Raw genomic sequence first — 26552 nt, forward strand, 5'->3', positions numbered from 1 at the left:
TGATTGATGGTACAAGCAAACAGTTTCCATTTTTTAAGGATGTGTTTCTCTGACATGCCACTGCTGGAGGCTCCTGAAAACTGGTTTTGTCCTGGACCAAATCAGTTAAACCAGGTGGTGGTTCAAGCCCTAATTTTACTTGGTTACGGTTGGTGACAGAGATGGAGGACTGGAAGCCGGGTTTTGAAGAAGAGAAAGCATTAGTTGAATGGAGTTCCATTGGTGATACAATCATACAAGAGCCGAAAATAAAGCTATCAAAATGGATAAAATAAAGAGGTTGGTGGTGTCAAAGTCACCTGGATGTGATCGATTCAGGTTATGGATGGTTGGGATCACAACGACGATGCTTTTGCGGTGGGTTTTGTCATCGCAATCAGGAGACGATATCGGCACGATTACAGCCGAGGTTGAAGCACCACCCTATTTTCCACCCCCGAGTAAGTTGTGTCATTTTGTTAAGTTTAGTTCCCATGCAAAGGTGGCCATGCACGACATACAAAGGTGGTCATGCTCGAAGAAATAGCAGCAAGCAGTGGTGCCATGGTGTGCAGCAACTGAAGTTTGAAGCTGCCAATCCACTTGCTGTATTTTAGTTCCATTTTGATTGTTTTGTAATCTAGTTCATGTTGAACTAAGTAGGTAAATGTTTTGATATTGATTGACTGAAAAGTCAGCAATGCAAGTTGTACAAGCTAATCTTGTAAGTTTCAATGCAAATTAGTGAAGTTAGGTAGTTGATTAGGTGATTACTTGTTTGTTTTACTTGTTGACTGATATATGTAATGGCTTAATGCCTTGTTGATGTGTTAATGAAAAAGATCAGCTCATTTTTCATTCAAATCTTCTTCTCTCTTTTCTGTTATTCACTAGCTAGTTTCATTTTCTGTTTCTGCTTCCGAGTTTGTTTCTTCACCAAGGCTCGAGGCTTGCTATTCAAGCAAGATACAAAACAGCCTGTTGCTGCCTCTTGCACCAACACATTTTAGATGTATAAGATGGTTGATTTTAAGGCATATATGGGTTATCATTTAGCATCAATGTTTTACAGGAGATTATAAGAACCAAGGTTACTTGATGGTTTCATGCAATGGCGGATTCTTGAATCTCACGCTTGTGGTTCCTGTATTGGATATTTGTATTGGATATTTGTAAACAGATTTGTGATATGGTTGCCATAGCTAGATTCTTGAATCTCACGCTTGTGGTTCCTGTATTGGGTAAAAACTTCATTTCCTTACTAATTTACTTTAATTTTGCATAATTTGATACGGGAATGTGGCAGTGAATTCAAAGACATATGGGATGTGGATTACTTCATCAAATCACTGAGCAGTGAGGTACGAATCATCAAACATCTCCCACCAAGGCTGAGAAAAAAGTTGAGACAGATGAACTCTATTCAATGTTCCCCGCTAGCCTATTACTACAACACGGTGAGTTAAGTCATACCGCCGTTATAATACCAGAATAAGTTAACCGGCGGTGGTAACGTCAGACGTATTTAATCATGCAGGTTTTTCCTCGATTTCAAAAATATGAAGTGGTTCGTTTTGCGAAAACTGATTCTAGGCTTGGTAACAATCTGGCGGTGGAGGTTCAAAAAATAAGGTGCAGAGTTAATATGAGGCACTAAGGTTCACTCCTGCAATAGAAGAGGTAGGGAAAAAGGCCCTTTCTTAGTATTACAGCTGTGAAATGGATACGTTGGCATTTTCAAGGTTGCAATCAAAGCGAAGTTGAAGAGCTTGCCAGACTGGGGTCAAAACAACTAACCTTTCCCATCTTCCAAAGATAAATTATATTACAATTTCCTAAAACTTAGTTAATTAAATATCTCACCTTTTCTGTCACCTCATCAATAATGCTTAACCATTTTTTTACCCTAAATTTCCCCTTAATTAATTAATTAAATAAAAATTAATCATTAACTTTAAAAATTAGGATTTAGTATCGGGTTAAAAGTTATTATATTTGGATAATTAATTATAAAAGAAAATAAATCTGGTATATTTTGTTTAGATAGTGAAAATTAATAAAAGAAATAAATCGTGTAAAGGAATTTTTATAGCCTTTGTTTGAATAAACAATAGAATGGAAAAGAAAAGATCAATTGATTGATTATGACTTTTCTCTATCATATCATTTTTATAAAATAATTTAGATATGTTGAGGGAATGTCAATTTTTTTTTGGAAAAGTTTTTGAAGTGGCGTTTGTCTGAAGTCAAAGGACCCCTCAACAAGTCAAGTTTTGTCTCCCGACTTTGAAGAGCCTTGTCAAATTGAGTTGTGCATGATGCATAGGCCACCTACCAAGGGGATGTACGCATTGCATCCTTGATAGGGTCTGAACCCTTGCCCCTTATATGGCATCTAGCGCCTTTTTTGTTGAAGGGAGGTCAAACTCCTTTTAGAAAAGTTTTTGAAGTACCATCTCCTTGATCAGACTTTTTCTAACAATAATTTTGTAAAACTTCATCAGTAAAGTTAAAAATTGTTATATGTTTGATTTTTTACACTCACTTTTTTTTTTTATAAATATGTATTACTCATTAAATCATGCTTGTAGAAACTAAATATTCTATTAGTAGTATACCACATAATTTTTCTAATTTTATAAGTACTTTTTTACTATAAACATGAATCACTCATTTAATCAGGCTTGTTAAATCTAAAAAAGTTGTTATTACATAACTAAAATGTAACTATATTTTATGTATGTAGATATGCTATTCCTTGGTGGAAGGAAAAAGAAATAGACCCCAAGAGTCAAAGAGAAGCAGGATTGTGCCCATTGACACCATTGGAGACAGCTTTTACACTCAGAGCATTCAACATTGATCCTAGTATCCAAATATATAGAGCTGTTGGCAACATATATGGAGGAAACAGGAGATTGGCTTCTCTTAAAGCATTCTATCCAAATTTGGTAATAAATATATATAAACCCCAAAAGCTAGCTTATTAGACAATAATAAAATCTAAAAAAAATGCCTTGGTTGTTGTTTTGAAACACAAGTGAAGAAGGAAACATTGTTATCAGCATCAGACCTGAAGCCATGGATGACCCATTCAAATCAAATGGCAACATTGGATTATCTTGTTTCATTAGATAGTGACATATTCTTGCCTACCTATGCAGGCAATATGGAAAAAGTTGTGGAATATTAGCAATTTAGAAAGTTGTTAAGTTTGTTTTAATGCAGTTATATTGTTGAGAGAAAATACTAAGGAATACGAACGCCTATATATACTGTACCTGGTGAGGGTTGCAAAGCTAAGCATTTTTGAATAACAAAAGAAGATTATTCTAATTTCTCTTCTCTGTTTGGATAGTTATTTCTTTCTCTTTATCATATTCTTTCATGGTATCATTCGCCATTTGATTCTGGATTCTGGTATCATGGCTTCCGCTGACTCCGAGTTTGGTGAGCCGAGCTCTGGTATCTTCGCCGGCGATCGTGTCACGAATCTGTTTCCTCGGCATGAGGTGGTTAAACTTGATGACAGCACCTATCTTCAATGGCGTAAGCAGGTAAAACTAATCGTTGATGGCTATGGCCTTACAGGATTCCTAGATGGTACCGTTGCTCCGCCGTCACGATTTCTTTCACTGCCCGATGGATCTCGTGCTCCAAATCCTGCCGCGCGGGTGTTTACACAGCAAGATCGGCTGCTGACTTCATGGCTTTTGTCCACCATTAGTTCTTCTCATCAGTCTTCGTTTGATGATACGTGCACGGCGTGTGACATTTGGACCACGGCGAGTAATTTGTTTGCCGCTGATACTGGTGCCAAGCAGTCACGGATCCGGCATGAACTTCATTCGTTGAAGAAAGGTACTCTCTCTGTTAAAGCTTATGTTGCTAGAATTAAAGAGTTGTGTGCTATGTTAGCTGTCTCTGGCTCTCGTATATCTGATGAAGAGAAAATCGAGGTAACTCTCGCGGGTTTGCCGTCGGAGTTTGAGGCGGTTATCTCTTCCGCTAGGTTGTCTACTGGTATTTTGTCTTTACAGCGTTTGGTTGATGCGTTGGTTGACTGTGAGAGCCGTCAAGCTCAAGTGTTGCAGGAAGTCCATTTGAATGCAAACCTCATTGAAGATGCACCGTCGGTTGAAGGAGCTAGTCGTGGGGGTCGTCCGTCGGTGCGTGGCCGTGGCAGAACATTCCGATCTCGCGTTCAATGCCAGATCTGTAGTCGCTTCGGTCATGTGGCTCAGAAATGCTACTACCGCTATCATCATGACTCGAATACCTCGTCCATGGAGCGTCCAGGGGTGTCGTCTGGTGTTGAGCAGTCTAGCTCTGGTGTGTTTGCGCAACATGATGAAGAACAGTATGGGCTCCTCATCAGAAAAGTCAAAGGACCTTTTATGGTCAAGGGAATTATGCCAGTCAAAATAGGCATGTTGATAGTCAAAATTGGTGTGCTAGCTTAAAAAATGACCAACGTGCGCCACATGGTTTCTCTGAGCAGCATGAATCTGGCCGCTTTTATGGTGATGTTCACAGGCCTAATGTGCGTCAGTTTGGTAGTAATGATGGGCCTGGGTTTACTGGTCCTGTGTCACGAGAATTTGTTGATGGGAATCGTCGACCTGTGTTACATGGGCCGAATGTTGCACACACGTCACCTGGGCCGAATATTGAATCACATGTTGGGCCACATGGTGTTCCATGCTCGAATTTTGTTCAGGTTGACCAAGCTGATCCCGGGTCGCCTGAACCGATTGAGATTGATCAGGTTTTACGATTTACCAAACCGCGTGCTCAGGTGTATACTGGGTCTGATGTGTGTATTGGGCTTCCTCGGCTAGGGGATTTAAATATGTCTGATTACTCTGATTCTTCAGTCTCGGAATCTCATGTTAATACTGCTCAACTCGGATCCCGTACTGATAATAATGGCTCGTATCTTCCAGTGCACGGTGGCACCACAACCTGGTATCCTGACTCGGGAGCAAGTCATCATGTTTGTCATGATGTGTCAGCTTTACGTGATGTCAAGCCATATTCAGGCAAGTCGTCTCTTTTAATGGGTGATGGTACTCCTGCGGTAATTTCATCAATTGGTACTACTAGTTTGCCTACTCAATCTAAGTCATTGCGTTTATCAAATGTTTTGTGTGTACCGAGCATACGGAAAAATCTATTATCTGTCTCACAGTTTGCTCGTGATAATGGTGTGTTTTTTGAGTTTCACTCTACACATTGTGTTTTTAAGGATGTCGTGACTCGGGAGACTTTGCTGACGGGCCGCATTAGTGATGGCTTGTATCAATTTTCTGTGCCAGTGGTTTCGAATCCGTCACAAGTAGGTCCGTTTGTTGCTCATTCGCAAGTTTCACGTTGTTCTGTGTTTGGTTTATGGCATAATCGTTTAGGCCACCCATCAGCTTCTGTGGTCAAAACTATTCTAAATAAATGTAATGTTGTTTCAAGTACAAATAATTTGGATGGTATATGTACTGCATGTCAAAAAGGGAAGTCACATAAGTTGCCTTTTTCACCTTCGACCACTAGCTATAGTCCTTTTAAGTTGGTTGTTTCTGATCTTTGGGGTCCTGCACTTGTTGCTTGTAATGATAAAAGATATTACGTTTCGTTTATTAACATGAGTACTAGGTTTACTTGGGTATATCTGTTATGTCAAAAAGGTCAAGCAATAGAGTGTTTTACTCAGTTTCAACAATTAGTTAAGACACAGTTTGGCAAGTCTATTAAACAATTTCAGAGTGATTGGGGCGGTGAATACCGTGGGTTTTCGTCTATTTTAGAATCTCAAGGAATTGTACATCGCCTGACTTGTCTGTATACTTCTGAACAAAATGGAGTGGCTGAGCGTAAGCATCATCACATTGTTGAAGCGGGTATTACGTTATTGGCTCACGCAAATTTACCTATGGAATACTGGGGATATGCATTTTGTTGTGCGGTTCATCTTATAAATCGACTTCCTACTGTTGTTCTTCAGGGCAGTTCTCCGTTTAAGGCACTCTATGGAACTGATCCGACCTATGATCATCTTTAAGTTTTTGGCTGCTGTTGTTATCCTTACTTACGTCCGTTTGTAGGCCATAAATTGGATTTTCAGTCTCATCCCTCTACATTTTTGGGTTACAGTCCTCGTCACAAGGGGTATCAGTGTCTTTTACCAGATGGTAAGGTTATTATTTCACGGCATGTGGTGTTTGATGAGCAGCGATTCTTGTTTGCTGAGCCTAGTTCTGACAAGTCTGTATCAACAACCAGTCAGACTAGCTCGAATGTTGTTCCTCTAGTGTGGCCTTACTCTTCCTCGTCTCTTGCACCTTGCATGATGACACCGTCTTTACAATAGGACCAGTCTCCGTCTAATACCCCTGGTTCCGGTGATGAGCTGATGTAGTCTCTGGCTGATGTTGGGTCTGGGTCGAGTAATGTTCCAACTATGGATGATTTGGATTCTTCAGGTGATACCAATGTTCATTCTCACTCTACCTTGCGAGTGTCTGCGTCAAGTGATACCAATGCTCGTTTGGGTTCATCAAGTGATAACCCTGCTCATTCTAACTCTACTTTGAGAGTGTCTGCAGGTGATTCGTCGGCATCTGACAGTCAAGTTAGCTGGACACTTGTGGGTAATACTCATCCTATGGTCACTTGGGCCAAGGCAGGTGTTTTCAAGCCTAAGGTGTTAACTGTTGAAGCTACTGAGCCTTCTACAATTGAAGAAGCCATGACTTCTACTGAGTGGCATGCTGCTGCACAAGATGAGTATGAGGCACTTGTTCGTAACTCCACATGAGACTTAGTTTCCGCTCCAGCTAATCGTAAGGTCATTGGATGCAAATGGTTGTTCAAAATCAAGAGGAATTCTGATGGTACTATTGCTCGACATAAGGCTCGCTTGGTTGCGAAAGGTTGCTCGCAAGTTCCGAGGTGTGATTTTAAGGAAACTTTTAGTCCGGTGGTTAAATCGGCTACTATCAGAGTTATTTTATCTATTGTCGTGACTCGAGGGTGGTCCATTCGGCAAGTGGATGTGAATAATGCATTTTTAAATGGCGATCTTGACACTGAGGTTTTCATGCAGCAGCCTCCTAGTTATGTTCAGCTTGATTCATATGGTAGACCTCTGGTGTGTCGTCTGAAGAAAGCACTCTATAGTCTCCGTCATGCTCCTCGTGTCTGGTTTGAGAAGCTTAAAGGGTTTTTAATATCGGTGGAATTTATGATATCGAAGTCTGATGCTTCTTTGTTTGTCAGGGTCCAATCAGGTTCAACGCCCTATGTTCTTGTGTATGTTGATGATATTATTGTTACAGGGGATGTGTCTACTGTTATAGACTGGTTTGTCCAGTTGTTGAATAACAAATTTTCGCTTAAGGATATGGGCGAACTTCATTACTTTCTTGGGATGGAAGTTACTCGTTCTTCCTCAGGATGTCTTCATCTCTGTCAGAAGAAGTATATCCGAGATATTCTTATTCGGTGCTCGATGGAGAATGCGAAGAGTGTTCATACACCGATGATAAGTTCTAATGTTATGACTAGAGATGAGGGTCAACGTTTAGCGGACCCGACTGAATACAAGAGCCTTGCTGGAGCACTACAGTATGTGACTCTTACGAGGCCTGATGTGGCATATGCGGTTAATCGGATAAGTCAGTTTATGCATTGTCCCACTTCTGTTCATATGACTGCTTTAAAGCGCATCTTGCGGTATTTAAGTGGTACGCTTGATCTTGGGATTGTTTTTCGTCCGTCTGAGAGTTTATCCTTAGTTGGGTATGCTGATGCAAACTGGGGGTTAGATTTTGATGACCGGAGATCCACTACTGGGTATTGTGTGTATCTTGGACATAATCCTGTGTCTTGGTCTTCTAAGAAACAGCAAGTCGTTGCTCGATCTATTGCTGAGGCGGAATACAGGAGCCTTGCTGCAGTCACTAGTGTGGTTACATGGTTATTATCATTACTTCAGGAATTACATATTAAATGCTCCGATATACCGAATGTTTGGTGAGATAGTTCTGGTGCAGTCGCGGTTGCTGCTAATCCTGTCCTACATTCCAAGTTTAAGCATGTTGAGTTAGATTTGTTTTTCGTTCGTGAAAAGGTTGCTAGTGGTTCAATAGTAGTGGGAGAAGTTCCTGCGTGTGATCAAGTCGCTGATGTTCTCACTAAACCACTTTCGATATCGACTTTTCCTCGTTTTCGGAGTTGTCTGCTGGTTTTGTCTAGGGAGAAGATGGATGAATATTAGCAGTTTATAAAGTTGTTAAGTTTGTTTTAATGCAGTTATATTGTTGAGAGCAAATACTAAGGAATACAAATGCCTATATATACTGTACCTGGTGAGGGTTGCAAAGCTAAGCATTTTTGAATAACAAAAGAAGATTATTCTAATTTCTCTTCTCTGTTTGGATAGTTATTTCTTTCTCTTTATCATATTCTTTCATGGAAGGTCATAGAAGGTACCTGGGATACAAGATGACAATTAGTCTAGACAGAGCAATGTTGATTAGTTTGATAGATGGATACAAAAATGGAGTGAATTTTTGGAGTTAGTGAAGGCAGTTCATGCGAATCGAATGGGGAGTCCATCTCAAAGACTGCAGTTCCCAGGGACACCAACCCACAAGAATGTTTACCACAGCTGCTTCTAAGAAAATCTGTTACTGAATTGGGATGATTATATATCATCATAGCATCATTTCCTTGGTGCTGGAAATTAGGGGGGGCTCACTCTAGTTTTGCTTAATTGAATGAATAATTATTTTCTTCTTTGGCCTTCCTCTATTACCTTAAAATTGTGGTATTCCATGCGTAAAACTTATTTTTCCTTTGTGATAACCAAATTGTCTTTCTAATTTATAAAATATTTCATTTCAACAGAGAGAAGAGAGTCCGACAATTTTTAGATTTGTTAATATATTATTTTCATATGTGTATTATTTTCGTATGTGTATTATTAACACATATGATACAATAATTGGTATGGGTATTATTTTCAATGTAGGAGGACGTGAGTTTGAGTGCGTTGAAGTGTGTTATCTTCTTATTTTTAGGTTGGGAGAAACTATTGGTAGTTCTCAAGTTTGATTGTATCTCTCTTTCTAATGACTTTTGCCAATTCTTATTCATTTTAATGTGTTTTTCTTTTCTATTTTAGTGTTCTTAAGCTACATTTGTTTCACTAAAAATAACTTTAATAAAATAATTTTTGAAAATTAGATTAATTTTCTAAAAAAACAAAACTAATATTTCTTTTTGTGTCTAGACAATTCTCGTAAAATATTTTTTATTATTTGACAAATTTTCTTAAAATCATTTTCTAAAAGTTGTTCTTAATGAAATAAACACAACATAAATATATTTTTACAAAATATTATAGTACAGTTTCCTTTTAACAATCAAAATTTATTTTATAATAAGATAATATTTTGTAATAATTAATATCATATATAAACTTAATAATAAATAAGATCTAATTCAAAATTTAATTCAAATTACATATATTATATATATGAGAGTGCATATTGACACATTAAAATTGGAAGTGGTAAATGAAGCTAAGCATGATTTAAACAAATACTCATATTTATATAATTAAAACATTCATATTTTATACTAGATTAAAATATGTCATATGTCCCTATACTCTTTATAAATGTAGAATTTAGTCTCTGCACTTTTATTTTTGGGAATTTAGTTCTTCTGCTTTTTTAGATTTCAGAATTCAAGTTCAACTGCTAGCACTATTAAATTTATTTTGTTAAATTCAAGTTCGTTATATCATCATATTTTTAGTTACATAACTACCATGTGGGTCTTTTTTTTATTTATTTAAAAATTACACATCAACCAAATTAATTACACATCAACAAAATTAACAATGTTAATAATTGGGTCTGAATTTTGAAATCTGAAAGTAGATGGACTAAATTCTTAAAAATAAAAGTATAGAAACTAGATTCCAAATTTATGAAAAGTATATGGACTTATGAAATATTTTAACCTCTATACTATAAAACATTTATTATTAATATATTTATAATTGTAATATATATTTATTATTAATATATTAATATATAAATATTTTTCAAAAATATATGAAGAATATTATTAAAACTTTAAAATTATTATTTTTAAAATTTATTATTACAAAAAAAATTAATATTAAATAATGTATTAAATTAATAAATTATATTAATAATTTATTATATTACTAAATAGAAATAATTAAATATTTTTTAATAATATTGAAAATTATAATACTTTATATCAATATTTAAAAAATTAAAAATAAAAATTTATTATTAATATAATAATATTAGACTTGATTCAAGATCATTTTCAATAATAATAATTTATATTATGACTCATAAACATATTAAGGCTTCCTTTGAACGGGCGGTGTGTTTGTCTCCGATGAAGTTAAAAACATCAATGACAACGAAATCAATTATTTTAGCTACGAGATTGGATATTGTAGCGGTGATATTAAAATCAATGGTGAGACATGTGCTTGGATTCAAATGTAGTGGTGATGGTGAAATGAGTTATTGTAAGAATACAAAATGATTATTAAAAACATCAGATTATTATTTTTTATATAATTGAAGTTATAACTTATTTGAAAGATTAATAAATAATTAAAAAATATATTAACACCTTGCTTAATATATTTATTTAAATGTTTTAATTAATTATTATATTAATTATAGTAAAATTAATATAAATAAATAAAAACCTTTAAACCAGATTAATAGATAAAACAGAACAATAAATAGTTTAAAACCTTTGTAAATGGACCCCAAAAAAATATTGTAAACGGAAATATAAATATGCAATGATCATAATATGGGGCCATTTACCAATAAAAGTTTAATTTTTATAAATTTATCGAAATGGGCCCGGTATTTTATTATTTACCGGAATGGACCATTTTCCGGCAAATCGCGTCCACGTCAGCGCGATGTCAGGGGACGTGCCAGGAAATCGCGGCCACGTCAGAGTGCTTTGCTAACGTGGCAACAAATCGCCCCCTCATGGAAGCGATTTGCTGTCACGTCAGCAAAGCGCACTGACGTGGCCGCGATTTCCTGACTTGTAGGTTTTTGGATTTTAGGGTTTAGGGTTTTAGGATTTTTAAGATTTTTAGGGTTTTGGAGAAAAAAGTAAACAGATAAGTCGCGTCCACGTGTACGCGCTTCTTTATGGAAACATCTGCTCTTGAATCTACAAATGTTGAGCATGCATTCACTGAAATACTAACTCAAATACATCATGTGATCAGTCGAAAAGCACTCGAAGGAGGGAATGATCAAACAACATTGCCCAAGGGACAAACCACCAATGTCGGCTCTTGGGATGATGTTTCAGCTGTGAAGAAAGACGACTGCTGTCCTGCATAATTGTTAGATGATTCCGAGTGTCCAAATTTGCTTCCTCATTAAGCACAAGCTTTCCTCACTGTGATCTTTCTCGAGATCTTTCGTTGAAGACGAAGAAATCACAGCATTCCAGGGATTTTCTTATAGTTTCTTCAGACAGATCTAGTTTTAGCATTTTAAATGATTTTCATTAGTTGTGGAGAATAAATTTTAAATTAGCTATCATAATGTTTTGTATTTTCAAAGGAGTATTTTATGTAATATAACAAATAAATAGGGATAATTTAGGTATTATAAATAATTTAAATAATTTAGTGCAACTATTTACATGAAATTTCATTAGATGGGCAAGTCGCGGCCACGTCAGCGCGCTTTGCTGATGTGGCAACAAATCGCCCCCTCGAGGACGCAATTTGTTGCCACGTCAACAAAGCGCGCTGACGTGGACGCGATTTGCCGGAAAAGGCCCATTCCGGTAAATAATAAAATATCGGGCCCATTTCGGTAATTTTAAAAAAAATAGGCTTTTTTTGGTAAATTGCCCCATAATATGTATCAAATTAAAAAAAAAACCTATCAAATTTATTTCTAAGAGTTTAAGCTAAAAAAAATCTTATATGATTCTTTAAAAATGCAAAAAAAATCATTTAAGTATCAGTATTAAATTTGTATTCAATTAAGCCCCTGTCACTAACTAACATAATTAATTAAGCCCTTTTGTTAATAATTTTCGTCAATGACCACGTTGACCATTAAAATAAATTGATAGGCCAATCTAATGGTGGCACATTGGTTTAATCTAATATTTTTCTCATAACAAATGATTAAAAATCATAGAAATTTATAAAAGAAAATAAAAATATTAAATATTAAAAATATTAATATTGATATAAACTTATTAAAATTAAAAAATATATAAAAACTTATAAATATTATAAAATTATAAAAAAATTATGAAATTAATAAAACTTATTTGAAATATTTAAAATTTAAAAAAAATATTAGAATTATAAAAAAATAATAAAAATATTAAATTGATATAAACTTATAAGAATTATAAAAAAAATCATAAAACCTTAAACTGAATCGGTTAACCTGAAATCGACAATGTATCAATTCGGGGAAAGCCATTAGATTGGTTGACTTGGGAATCGGACAGTTGAACCTATTTTTTTTATTTTTTTTAATATTTTTATCAAACCAAAATTTCATTATCTAACTATTAGCATATGCCAGAATGAAATATTCTAACTAATGTTTTCAGAACTAGACCAGTGGTTGAACCGATCAGGCTACTAGTTTACTAGTTCGACTAACCCATGTAGTTCAATTAAATAAAATATTAAAAATATTAGAATTAATAAAAATTGATTCAACTTTCCAGTTCTCAAGTCAACCGATCTAATGGTTTTCTCCAGATCGATACCCTTATCGATTTTGGTCTAATCGGTGCAATCGACTAATCCATTCATGTTCAAGTTTTTATGATTTTTTATAATTTTTATAAATTTATATGAATTTTAATATTTTTATCATTTTTATGATTTTTATATAACTTTAATATGTTTTTATAAAAAAATAAATATTTTTTATTAATTTTATATTTTTTATAATTTATTAGAATTTTTATAATTTTTTAAGTTTATATAAATTTTCATATTTTTTAATATTTAATTATTTTTATATTTTTTTAGTTTTAAAATTTTATTTAATATTTATAATTATTATTTAATCATTTTTATGAGAAAAATATTAGATTAAACTAGAAGCTACCATGTGTCTCTATTAGATTGGCCCGTCAATTTATTTTAAGAGTCCACATAGTTAATGATAGAAATCATTAATGATAATTGATTTTTTTTTTTACATAAAGGAAAAAAAAAACAAAAGAAGAAGGAGAATAATACAAATAAAAAGCAAGGATGTGGTAGGAAAAAGAAATGGCAGTTGGCTTGGGTACAGTAAAAAGTTCTAATCTTTTATATAATTATAGATGTTAAATGGCAGGATTGGATAAAACGTGATGCATGGGTTTCTTTTCAATTCAGAATAAACATAATTGATGTACCCGAAACTAAATATTCAATTTATTCTTGGCCAAATTAAATACAAAACATTACACACATAAAATCGACCGGCTCTAGCTTAATTCAACTCATATTTTACTCAACATATAAACAGGATTATGTCACTGTCTATTCTCTCAAGATATCATCCATGTTTACAGCTGAAAATGATCAAATTTAATAATAAAAAAACATTCCAAAGAGACCACAAACATGTGCTTCACTTTGTGCATCAACCAAATGATTATTTTGATTCAGTCTATTCCTGGTTAAATTGAATTAATCCATCGTACATCCTCCAGCATTTATATATTCATATAGTTTAATTATCATGTTATAAGAACTACTGTCTTTCCTTTACTACCATATATGTAACATATATGCCTCGATTTGATCTATTGTATGAAGCCATTGGAGGAGGAGACTAAAGCTGAAAAAAATATGAAGACTGTAGCAGCCAAGCAGCCTTCTTCATTGGCTTGTATTAAGTTCTGGGTAGTTGTAACCTTAATCATGCTACTTATTCTTTTGGGTCTTTGCTATGCAGTTGGCAACCCTTGATGATAAAATCATGGTGCCAAAATCTGCATTTTATATCCCATATGATTTCCCACCTCAAAGTAAGTGCTAACTGTTCTTGATAATTGTGTTGTGTAATGATGGAAATGAAATTTGTTGTAATTTGGTCATTGCAGGGGTTTATAAAAACAATGGGTATCTAATTATTTCACCTAACGGAGGATTGACTTAGAAGAGACTTGGGGTGAGTAAACGAAAACATGTTTGAGATTCATAGTAGTATTCAGATTCCCCTTACATGCATTTTTTTTTTTTGTTCTTCACAGGTTGCTGATATGGTTGCCATTCCAAGATATCTGAATGTCACACTAATTGTTCCTAAATTTGCTCATGGCACATACTGGAATGATACCAGGTAAAACCTTTCAATCGGTTGATGTGCTCACTCTTCAGCCACCATTGCATCAACCTGTTCACTATTATCCTGACATTTTTTTTTTTAATTATGGCAGCAAATTTGAAGATATTTGTTATGTGAATCATTTCATTACATCTCTGAGAGACGAGGTTAAAGTACTGAAAGAGTTACCTCCAGAACAGAAGAGAAAAGCAGAACCTGAACCGCTTTATTATATGTTTCCAATGTATTTTGGTAGCTTAGAATATTATCTTCAAAGGGTTGGTTCCCATTTTCCCAACCTTTACACCAAGATTTCTTGCTTTTGACTCAACTTTATTTCAACAACTAGTATTGATATAAATTTGTTTACAGATCCTTCCTCAGATACAATAGCATGAAATTTTGCTGTTTGCTCATACTGATGGCAGGCTTGCCAATAATGGGTTGCCTATAGAGCTCCAATGATTGCAGTGTCGTGTGAACTACGAAGCATTGAGGTTTACTCAACCGATCCAGGAAACCGGAAGAAAAATTGTTAACATCTTGAGAGAAAAGGGTCCTTTCTTGGTTCTTCATCTCAGGTACGAGAAGGATATACTGGCATTCACCAGTTGCAAACAAGGTTTAACGAAAGAAGAGGCTGAAGACGTAAAACAAATGAAGTGAATAATCGTGTTCATTATGTTTGTGACTGCGATAAACACAGGAACCAAAAATAAAAAATGCAGATATTTGATCTAACAATGTTAGTTTTCAGATATTCCCAAGATGGATGGCGACATAAACCGATTGCTTCAAATAAGAAACGCAAACATGGATTGTGCCCTTTAACTCCGGAGGAAACAGCTCTAGTATTACAAGCATTAGACATTGATAAGAACATCACAATTTACATTGCAGCCGAAGAAATATACAATAAAGAGAAGAGAATGGCAGACCTTGTAGCAACTTATCCAAATCTGGTCAGTAGTTCAAAAATCAATGAAAAACAAACATTTTTTTTACATTGAATTCTAAGCCAATTTATCATGTTTCATTGCTTTTCCTTAAGGCAAACATTAAACCCAGAAGAGCTTGAACCTTTCATGGAACATGCAGATCAGATGGCTGCAATGGATTATATTGTAGCAATAGAAAGTGATATTTTCATGCCTACTTTTGTCGGGAACATGGCAGTAGCTGTCCAAGGCCATCGCGGGCATTCACTTCTAACCCTTCTTCTGACTATGAAGTTTGCCCGATTCCACCATGTCTTTACATATTGCAGTTCATGTTTCTTCATTTTCTGCAGATACTGTGGATTTAAGCCAAACAATTTCACTGGACAGAAAGCTTTTGTTCAGTCTAATTGAAGAATACAAGAATGGGACATTGTTGTAGGATGAGTTTTCTTTGTTAGTGAAGAAAATCCATGAAGATCGTACAGGAAAACGAGCAAAGAGAAAGGGGAATCCAGATCATGCCGAACAAGAAGATTCTTTCTATTCTAATCCTCAGGACAGTTTGCCAACATTTGCTTCTACCATCAACTAATACTTGATAAACCTTAAGATCATATGCATATAATATTTGTTCCATTGATATGCAACATCCTAAAGTAATCTTGTTGTGTTTACACATACACCATATTTTAGGACTTGAAAGATCAATCAAACAGTAATACTACTTTTTTTGTTTTGATCCATTATGAAGGTATTTATATCAAAATGTATGATACATCCATGATAATAAAGGTAAACGCCTTGACATCACCTTAACAGAATTCTAATGAACCACCCCCATGAAAATACACATAATCTAAGGGGGACTACTCTTACGACAAACAATGATCGATACTTGGACCTCTAGAAAAGAACCAAAACTGCAGCATATACAATAACCAAATGAAACCAAGATGAAACAGGAAAGAAAGATCAGGTGGGATAACCGAGTTGAAATGAACTTTTATGGAACCCAGGTGCCGGTCTTATTTCTTCAGTCGCTTTTGAGCATGATCAGAATCCTCTCCACTGCTCACATCTCTAAGATGGGTCATTGCCTGATGGGGGGAATTATGTGGTTCCTGTAAACATTATAGTAAACAAATAAAAACCAGCACAAGTTTATACAAATCTATTATTGTATATTGACTAATTTCGTCGAGAAAGTTGTAGAAGTTTTAACAAAGAACATCAGACAATTGTCGATAAACCCGAGAGCAGAACCAACCGAGAAAAGGAGACCAAGATTTTTCTTTGTTTCAGTCGTACCTTAGCAGATAGCCCTCTATTTGCATGTTTTCCAAGATCAATCTGCACTGACATGTTGGCCTGTGACAAATCCAAACCTGAGCCTTGAAGTGCTTGTGCCAGAGCGCTCAATAAGCTGGTCAACATCAAAATCCATAAACATATTATCAGCTTATATTCAGTACCCTAAACCTAAATGGAATTTTGTTTAAGTTAGAAAAGTATTAGATAAGGTCTTAAATATATAAAATACAGTAGTGAAAGAAGATATACCCACCCTTGAGAGTAGACGCTAGAGATGCTAATTGTTCCTCCTTCAATAGTCAGATCCTCCTGTTGATTGATCGGTATATCATTGCCAACAAGACACTCAGTCGATTGAGTCTCAGAGACTGGTCTCCGAAGGGGATGCACAAGCACATTCTCACCTTGGATGGGCAGATGGGTTCCGTTGTTTGCCAACTCAGTTTGGCAATCCATAGTTTTGGATGTAACATATCTGATTGGATCAGTTTCTACAGCATTCGGCCCACTTGTGATCACCGTGGGGTTAATATTGGTGTTATTCTCATCAAACTTCCGAGCAAATGTTGCCCCTGGGCCAGAACCGTTTTTAATAGCTTGTGGGTGACCAACGAGACTCTGAACATGCCAGTGACTATTTCTCTATTACCGCAAGGAAGAAGTCAGTCATTATTCAGAGTTTTAATACCTCAAATAAGAAGGCACCATATCCAGAGGCTTTGTTCAAGAGAAACTACATTATTAATAAAAGAAATTAACACCTCGATAGTAAGCAATATAAAGCACCGAAACACAGCGGCAATTATGAGCAGATAGATTTACGCATTAAATTATTGAAATAATTAATATAAAATAAAAAAATCCAGTAATATACATCAAATAAATCAAGTATGTTATCTCATTACTGCAACAAAAAGTTGCAGCAATAATTAAAACATTGGTTAAGAAATTTGTTGCTTCTGAAACTGAATTTCCCATCGGAAGTAAAAAGAAAGGTATAGATACCTAATAGCTTAATGAAGAGGTTAAACACAAATAATACCAAAATGTCTAATGTAGATACCTAATAGCCTAATGAAACTACAAATTAACCACTCCAACCAAAAACAAAAACATACTATTTAAACCTCAAGATAGAAAACGTACTACTCAAACATACCCATGGCATTAGTTTCGCCGGCTCAGAACTCCATCCCTGGTATGAATCCTCATATTTTTGAACCTTCTCCTGTAAATATTGAACATACTCTATCACCTACAAAAGAACATCGTTCGAGTCCATAAAAATTTTATGCGGAATTTTCTCAAAAGGTAAACAACTAGATAAAATAACATAGTATGGTATTTTCTTATTTCCACATTCATGACATACCTCTAGCAGGAACGAAGCCGTATCTCTCTTTTGATCAGTGTTTGGTATTAAATCTCTCAATCTTTGAAATCTAAAAGCATCAGAGAACTATTATTGTTCACAAAATTTAAGCAAGCATCGTAAATTCACAACCTCTGTTGAATCCATAGAACATCAATAGTAATTCCATAGCATTTAACTCAATGCTAGAAAAGGACCAATAACAGCTTAATTTAAGGAGCCATTTCAGGTTAAACACCTTATAAACTAAACCATTCTTTTAAACTGATTCATAAGCACCTCCAGTTCCTAATGCAATCGAATAGCTTAACACATCAATAAATGCAGTCAGTTAGCTAGACAATCTACTTCCTTTTCAATCATCAATATTCCCACAACCTACCCCAACCCCTAAGCTAAAAAAGTTCAAAACTTTCTAAGCCTCAACCTACCCCGACCCATTATAATCAATGGTTTATGCAATTACCAGAAATTTAACTTGATAAACATACAGAACTACTAAGAAAAGAGAAGCAAATACCTTTCATTAATCTTACTCCTCCGCCTCTGCTCCGTGACAGAATGTTTTGAACGTATAGCGTTAGCCTTATCATTGTTTTTCCCATCTGCTTCCACACCCCCAGAATGTATATAAAACAAAACCGGAACAGGAACCAAAAAAAAAAACCCAGAATTCCAAATACAACAAAAGTAAAAGAAGAATACCCTTTTCAAGAAACAATCATGTAGAAATATACAATGAAAGAAGAAAGGGGAAAAGGGAGATCTGGGCATGAAGAGTGGGATCCAATCTAATAATATACCTTTGTTGGTGGTGCTATTGTTGTTGGGGTTGAAAGACATAGTTTGATTTGAAGAAAAGCCTCCTTTTTTGGAACCAAATTCTTCTTCCTCGTACTCTTCCTCCTCTTGACTTCCCTTTCCCGTTCTCATTTCTTTTTCCTCCTCCAGATATGACAAAGAATATATATACACACTATAAAGAAGGTAAAGATAGTGAAAAGAAAGAAGACAATTTGCTGGAACTAATAGATAAAAGGAAGGGAAAAAAGTGAAGGAATTTGGAAAGAAAATGAGATTGGAAGAACAAAAATTATGGAACTCCTTTTGTTGGTTGGTTCCCAGCGACGAGAACAGTGTGTGTGCTTAAACTAGTTTCTTTCTCGCTCTCAAATCACGTAATTTTCCACTAAATACTTATAATTTATATAATTAATAAATAAAATAAGTAAACTGCCTCTTAACTCTAGTTAAAATTATGATTCAATCATCCAACACCTGTCACTAACATTACCAGTTTAATACAAACGATCACCTATTTGTTTATTAGAGTATTATGAGTAAGATGTTGCACATTAATTTTGTCACCTAATTTCCACTTGGATTACCAAGTAGTAGTCACCAAACCTTCTCTCTCTCAGTTTCTTTGTTTTTCCAGTCATGTAATGAGAGTTGCAACATCAAGGGATCAAGGAACTCACCAAAGCCATGACTATATCAGAGTCCTTAATTGAGCTTGTTCTAAGAAAAAATAAATTCGAGTCTTCCAATCTAGGGGAGAAGGTCAATGGTGGGGAAGACCATGAGGAAGAATAGGTTAAAAACAACAATAGTGGAAATGGTGGTAATAAGAAACCACATAATGGGAAGTGGAAGCCCTACAACAAACTGAAGGAACCAGTGAAATGCTTCCTTTGTAACGATTCGCATATGGTAAAGGATTGTCTAAAACGATTCATGTTTTCTACCATCAAAAGGGATGATGAGCCTAAAAAAACACCATTGAAGCTTGGTTCGATCTTAAGTTTTGCTGAAGCCAAGAGGGTCAGAGAGAATGAAAAGAAGTCAGTGAAGTGTTTCTTATATTATGGTTCGCATAGGATGCAGGACTGTCTAAAGCGATCCAAGAGATCTACGATCAGTAAAGAAGATGATGTGGAGCTAGAGAATGAGGCTTTAAAGCTTAGGTCAATGATACTTAATTTTGCGAAAACGAAAAGGGATCATAAACAAAAAGGGTTGATATATGTAGACATCAACATCGCAAGTCAAAGAAAGAGTGCTTTTGTCAATACGGGGCATCAGACTTGTCCATATCAGAGAAATCCATGGGTAAAATTGGCCTTTCGGTTAGCAAATTGACCAAGAAGATCAAGACAATTAACTCCAAAGAAGTCTTAATTGTGGAAGTAACACAATGAGTTGAGCTACAAATCAATGAGTAGAAAGGCAAGGAAGATTTGGAGGTAATTCACTTAGATTGTTATGGCTTTGTTATTGACTTGAATTTTATTGACTGAAGTAATTCTCTTTCGGTTTCTTTTGTCGGTAGCATATTATAAGTGTTTGAGAACTTTGAATGAAATCTAAATTGGTAAGAAATGTGAATTTGATTTGGATATTGAATTGTGGTGTCAATGAGGGCACATTGCTTAGGCACTTAGGTTAGATGATTTTTGGCATGTTTTGGGCTTGTTTAAGTGTGTTTTGAATAGGTTTAATTGATAGTAAATGAGTTGCTTGATGTTCAAGTAAGCATGTTTTAGTATACTTGCATTTGCAGGAAAAATTAAGGGCACACGGCCTGGGACACCGGCTGTCACACGATCATGTGCTGCACACGGTCTCTTTACATGGCTGTGTATTTTAAGTCAGCATGTCACATGGTCTGGGACATAGCCTGCGACATGGTCATGTGAAATTATTTCGAAAGTTACACGGTTGGCGCACGGCATGTCCCTATGCCACACAGTATGGGCTCTGTCATACAGCCTGACCACACGAGCGTGTGACCCCTGTTTTCAAAATTTTTAAATTTTCTAAAACTTTTAATTTTGTTTCAATTTGGTCTCTGATTGTTCCCAAATTATTTTTAAAGCCCTGTAAATCCGATTTAAGGTCTGCAATCGTATTTATGCTATGAATGACATTTGAATTTGATTATTTGTTATTTAATGTGATATTTGGATAGTTAAATGTTATTAATTGTCGTATTATGTATGTAATACTCCGTAACCCTAATCCAACGACGAAGACGGGTTAAGGGTGTTACAATCTTGTTGTATGGCTTTCAAGGAGAATGTATAAGGAATGTATACTCCGTTTTATGGTTTAATCTATTGTACTTTATCCCTCCCCCCGCGATGACCATAATGAAAATTTTCATGAATTTCATAATCGACTATGGAAAAAGATAAGAGTGAAACTTGTGGTGCTCTTTTTGTTTGTGTTTAAAAAGTTATGTCGGGAACTTAGCACCAAGCTATGTCTGTGTTTAAAATATGGCCATGACATTTATTGTGATCGCAAACATAATGAAATGCTATATCAAAGCAGAGAGCATTAATCCACAAAAATAATAGCCATAACATCATATTATCGTTGCTGTTTAACGACCTGCTTGGTATGTTGTCATTGATTTTGATTGTTTGGCAATGAAAATAGGGATAATGACATCAATTGTACTCAGCACCCAGGAGGATCGAAAGGGTTGCCAGATCGAGAAAACTAAGGTTAATTATTTGCCTTGGTTGTATAGCATCCTAACTAACAAGTCCTTATTGTTCATACGTCTAATTATTTGTTTGTGCTTGTCTTTGTTTTTTGGAAGATTGAGATTATAGTGGGAAAAGCAAAGAAACTTGGTGCCATCAATGTAGTTGTAACCCCAAAGAAAGCTATTGATGAAAAGGCGTAGATATTAAAGAAAAGTAGTAGCATTGGAAATTCACTACTTGTATAACATCATGGATGATCTTTCCATGAAGTAGGAGATAGTGGAGCTGAACCTTTCTGTCTGTGTGTATGTGTGTGTGTTTTTCTTTTTTTATTTGTCTTTTATAATATTAAGTATCAATCTACTGTACAGTTTGCACATTAAGTTTAAAAAGGGATGTATGTTATGAATATCATTTTGAGCATAGCTGCATTATCATCTCAAATCTCAATACTACACCATGATTTCATCTGAGTCGAATTCATTCAGAAGCAAGCATATTCTCTTAGCACTTTCTAGCATTATTATTTTCTTAGCACTTTCTATATTAAGCAAAAAAGAGAGAAGAGTTATGACAGATGATTAATATGTTAACATTGGAAACAACTTTTATAAACTATTTTAGGAAATTAAACAATGAAAAGATATAAAAAAAATCTAAAATGTATATTTGTTTCATTGAAAACATCTTTTATAAAATATTTTCAGGAAATCTGTCAAATAATAGAAAATGTTTTATACAAATTCATCCGAACACCAAAAAATATTAACTTTTCCAGAAAACGAAGTAACTTTCCAGAAATCATTTTACGAAAACTATTTTACATGCAAACAAACGAATCCTAAATAATAGTAACTAAGAAGTATAAGTAACATATTTAAAAGTGGAATAGGTTTTTTATTTAGAAATTGAATATTCAACCAATAACTTAATGACCTAAAGATTAAAGATGTTCAATCATCATAGTACTGTCACATTCAACTTAATCAATAAATTTTAGTGGAGAAACCAAATTATTAAAGTCAGATTCAAAGATAACTTGTGACCAGTTATGGTTTTGGGCCAAGAAGTAAGTTACTTGTAACCCATGCATAAAGAAATATATATGATCTTAAATTGAAACTTTTTTTTATTTAATAGGCAAAATCATGACCCCCCCCCCACCATTGTTTTCCATTTTACTAGTTAGAAGCCTTATTCGTAAGACATAATATTATAATTACCAATTATATAGATCACATTGTTTTTTATCAAAAGTAGAATAGAAGGAGCAGGTAACAGCAGGGCTCGAAAATTCGTGTGTATTCGAGTCATAGGAGCTAGTAATTATCAATATGCTCATATTGGTGACGTTATTATTGTTGTGATCAAGGAAGTAATGCCAAATACATCTCTAGAAAGATCAGAAGTGATTAAAGTTGTAATTGCGCGTACTTGTAAAGAACTCAAACGCGACAACGGGATGATAATATGATATGATGGCAATGTTGTCGTTGTCATTGAATTGAAAAGGAACGATTCAAATAGGATCTACTAACATCACTGAAATCATTGTTAAAATAGTTTTACAAGAAGGTTTTATCAATAACGTAAGGAAACATTAGAAATGCAACAAATATTTTTTTTGTTTTAACCCTACAACAAGGAATTAAAAAGGACCGCATATAAATATTTTAAATTTACGACAAATCAATCGACTAGGTCTATGAATCTATTCTAACTATCAACAAATTCCTATAATTTTAGGTGGGATGAAGATTGTAATTCTTTCCACTTCTCGGGGTATAATGACAAACCAAGAATCTTGACTTGAAGGAATCGATGGATAAATTTTGTGTTATATATGGTAATTTTTCCAATATACGAATTGTATCTGAAACTCTCCATTTGTGAAAAGAAAAAAAGGAAAAAAAGCATGGGTTGCCTAATAGAACTCCTCCTGTTCTACAGTAGTTGATACATTAAGGAAGTTTTACCTAGAATAAAAAAACAAAAAAAATGGATTCATAGAGATTTAATTAGTAAATCTGTAACACCCCTTAACCCCATACCGTCGTCGGAACAGGGTTACGAGGCATTACCGAACATATCAAATAATTTATGATTAAATTCACAAATAAATAACATACATATTATAAGTTAATGATTTAGTCCCTTTCATGGACCTTCGAGGCCCAGAATACGTATTAGAAGTGAATCGAGACTTGTTCGAGTGCTCTGGAATTTTATTTTTTTTAAACTCAATATAACCCTTTTATAATTAACTAACCTTCCCTGCAAATTCAAACCACAACCAATTTACAACCAATATAACAACCTATCCATCTCCATACTCAAACATGCCTAATTATGCCTACAATATTAATTTAACAAATTATCTACTTGATCATTCATAGATAATTTTTAATTGAACTAATAATTTCATTTATTTCCATTTTAGTTTCATGCCACATTTACCAAATATGCCATATTATTTCATTTCATACTTATAATCCATATTAGACATCATTTTACAACTAAAGTTACAAGACTTAAGTACATAATTTATATATAATATCTAAGTACATGCCACTTTTACTAAAAGAAAGATTACATCACCAAATTGTCTCTGAAGTCGGGATTGATCTAGATCCTGAACCGGGACCTTTGATTTCTACTAACCTACGCACGAAAATAGCCGTACGCTGAGTATTTCATACTCAGTGGTATTACCATAATTCAAACTATATAACTTTAATGAATTATAATATTAATCATATAAAATTAAACATGTAAAATTTATAACTTATAAGAACTAGTTTACATTCAGTTTCATATTTCATATAATAATTCATCAACAATGTTATATATTAATAACTTGAATCTTATCAATTCATGAACCTTAGGTTCATGTTTTCAAATCTCACAATTCGACTAACAATTTCTTTCTTATACTTTCAGTCATATGATCAATCAAATTTATTCAATTCTCACATTTCGACTATTCACCCTATTAACAAACCTGGACCTTGGCAGATACACGAATTCCAACCAAACACATCAGTACAGCACGTTGTGCCTAAAACGGTACTCAGTACCTGATGAACATATCAGAAGCACTATACGACACATAAAGTGTCTGAAAAGACACACGTGGTGCCTAATACGACACATATAGTGCCTGATCGGCAAAGCTGATAAATTCCCGTACTCTTCCAATCCTATGGCATGCCAACTATATCCGACTAAGCCCGATTAGTTAATAGGGTATTCAAATCACTTTTTCAATTTCAATTTCACTTTTAATGTACATGTAATACCCCAAAAAATTTTACAGTAAGATATTATCTTTGATATAATAAAATAAGGAAATAAAGCGATAAAAAGGGAAAATTTTGGAGTTATGTCAACATTGAGAAGTATATTATAACATATTAGTTCAAGAAAAGATTAAATCGCAAAAGTGAGAAAAGTTTTGTTGCCCAAGAGTAAATACTCAAAAATTGAGGGGTTAAAGTGTAAAAATGAAAATTTTGAAGGACCAAGGGTGTAAATATTTTAAGGGTGGAATGATCTAGAAACTAAGGAAAATGGATGGATTAGGACCAAATTGAAAAATGTGAAGAATTTTGAGGGATTAAATCACAATTTTATCAAATTAAGTGATGACTCAAGGATGAAATTTTAAAAGATCATAAAGGGAAAAATGGTAAATTAGAAGAGAGAGAAATATAGAAGATAATGATGATGTTGGAGATATTTTAGATTAATTAAATAAATAAATATTAGTTTATTAATATTTTAATTTGATTTTAAATGATATTTTATTATTTTATTATTATTTTATTTAGTATATATATATGGAAGGAAAGATGAAGAATCATCATCTTCTCCCATGCATTCCAACGTATGAAGAGAAAAGAAAGAAAAAAACTTTCTTTACTTTACAATTTGGTCCTTTTATAAAAAAAATACCATTTTCATCTAGAAATCAAAAGAATTTCCATATCCATCAAGAGAGAAAGATAACAAGGAGACTATGGGGAGCTAGAATATCAAGTTAGATTCAAGAAATAGAAGCTGGAGGAGAGAGAAAATCAAGTTAAATATTGAAATCAATATGACAAGATAAGAACATTAAGATTTCAATATATTTTTAAGTTTGATATTATTGAAAAAGTAGGAAATTAATGTTAATGTAGAGTTTCCTTATATAAGGTTCTATATTCTTGTTATGTTAGTAAAGGGAAATAAGAGAAAGTGATAGAAAATATTGAAGAGAAAGGAAAGGAAAGTGTTATAAATTTAGCTATCAACATTTTACATTAAAACAGTTTTGAGACAGCAGCAGTAATCTGACTTTGAAAATTTTCCAAAAATCGTAGATATTTAATTAGAGAATGAAAAAAACATGGAATTAAAGCTTATTGAGTCTAGTTTCTCATAGAAGAAACAGTGTAAGTAATGGAATTGTAAATCATGAGATATAATAAATTTTGTGAGACAAGGTTAGAATGATTTCCGGTTCCCCTGTTTTGATTTTGGAAAATCATAAAAAATTGAATGAAAATAATTATGGGATTAAATTTATATATTTAAAATCCTTAAATATTTTATTTTCAATAGAAACAAACGGAAACATCATCCGAATTCTGTACAAAGAGATAATTAAGTTTTAGTGAAGAATGGTCAGAACTGTAAAACAACAGAACAGAGGTGACTTTAAAGAATAAACTATACTTATTGGATAAACCAAAAATTCTGAAAATTTTATGGTAAGAATATATGTTAGTCTAGTTTCAGGTAAAATTAGTGGATCCTAATTTGGAGTTCTGTAGCTCAAGATAAAAATAATTTAGTGACTATGACTCAAATGGACAACTTTGAATAAATTTACAAGTAAATAGTGAAATCATAGATAATGTTCCTTATAAGCATGTTATATATATGTGAATGAATATTCAGCTAGTATGGATAATTTGCATGTTTTAGGCTCAGGGATTAAATTGAATAAAAGTAAAACTTTATGGGTAATTTTGTAAAAATGTCAAAAATGACCAAATTGCATGAAATGGATTGTTTA

At 34.0% G+C, this 26552-nt stretch overlaps 1 protein-coding gene, 1 long non-coding RNA gene and 1 pseudogene across 4 annotated transcripts; 2 read left to right on the forward strand and 1 right to left on the reverse strand.

Annotated features, from left to right (window-relative positions):
• Positions 1–262: 262 nt before the first annotated feature.
• On the forward strand, positions 263–8875 carry LOC107919324 (rhamnogalacturonan I rhamnosyltransferase 1-like; annotated as a pseudogene).
• A 4956-nt stretch (positions 8876–13831) lies between these two features.
• Positions 13832–15774, forward strand: LOC107920756 (uncharacterized). 2 transcript variants are annotated; one of them, XR_005922808.1, is made up of 6 exons: positions 13832–14070; positions 14146–14213; positions 14296–14384; positions 14482–14647; positions 14742–15331; positions 15421–15774. It is a non-coding gene; the product is annotated as an uncharacterized lncRNA (long non-coding RNA). The 2 variants fall into 2 exon arrangements; XR_005922807.1 differs by having other exon boundaries at positions 14742–15774.
• Positions 15775–16018: 244 nt separating this feature from the next.
• LOC107920755 (transcription factor BIM2) lies at positions 16019–19257 on the reverse strand. Of its 2 annotated transcripts, none has more exons than XM_016850600.2 (7): positions 18797–19257; positions 18514–18598; positions 17994–18063; positions 17781–17876; positions 16875–17263; positions 16619–16733; positions 16019–16431 (listed from the first exon to the last, which is right to left on the reverse strand). In XM_016850600.2, the coding sequence occupies exons 1-7, from the start codon at positions 18924–18926 to the stop codon at positions 16336–16338; spliced, it is 981 nt and encodes a 326-aa protein (XP_016706089.2). In that variant the 5' UTR covers positions 18927–19257; the 3' UTR covers positions 16019–16335. The 2 variants fall into 2 exon arrangements, with proteins under 2 accessions (XP_016706089.2, XP_016706090.2); XM_016850601.2 differs by having other exon boundaries at positions 17781–17849; positions 18797–19199.
• Positions 19258–26552: the final 7295 nt, after the last annotated feature.

Source organism: Gossypium hirsutum, chromosome D13 (assembly GCF_007990345.1).
Source record: "Gossypium hirsutum isolate 1008001.06 chromosome D13, Gossypium_hirsutum_v2.1, whole genome shotgun sequence".
NCBI lineage: Eukaryota > Viridiplantae > Streptophyta > Magnoliopsida > Malvales > Malvaceae > Gossypium > Gossypium hirsutum.

Coding starts and splice junctions, on each gene's coding strand:
- LOC107920755 (XM_016850600.2), bottom strand. CDS start 18,926: ATGAGAACGGGAAAGGGAAGTCAAGAGGAGGAAGAGTACGAGGAAGAA. Junction 17,877..17,993: donor CGGCTTCGTTCCTGCTAGAG/GTATGTCATGAA, acceptor GTTCTTTTGTAG/GTGATAGAGTATGTTCAATA. Junction 17,264..17,780: donor CGGCGAAACTAATGCCATGG/GTATGTTTGAGT, acceptor TTGCGGTAATAG/AGAAATAGTCACTGGCATGT.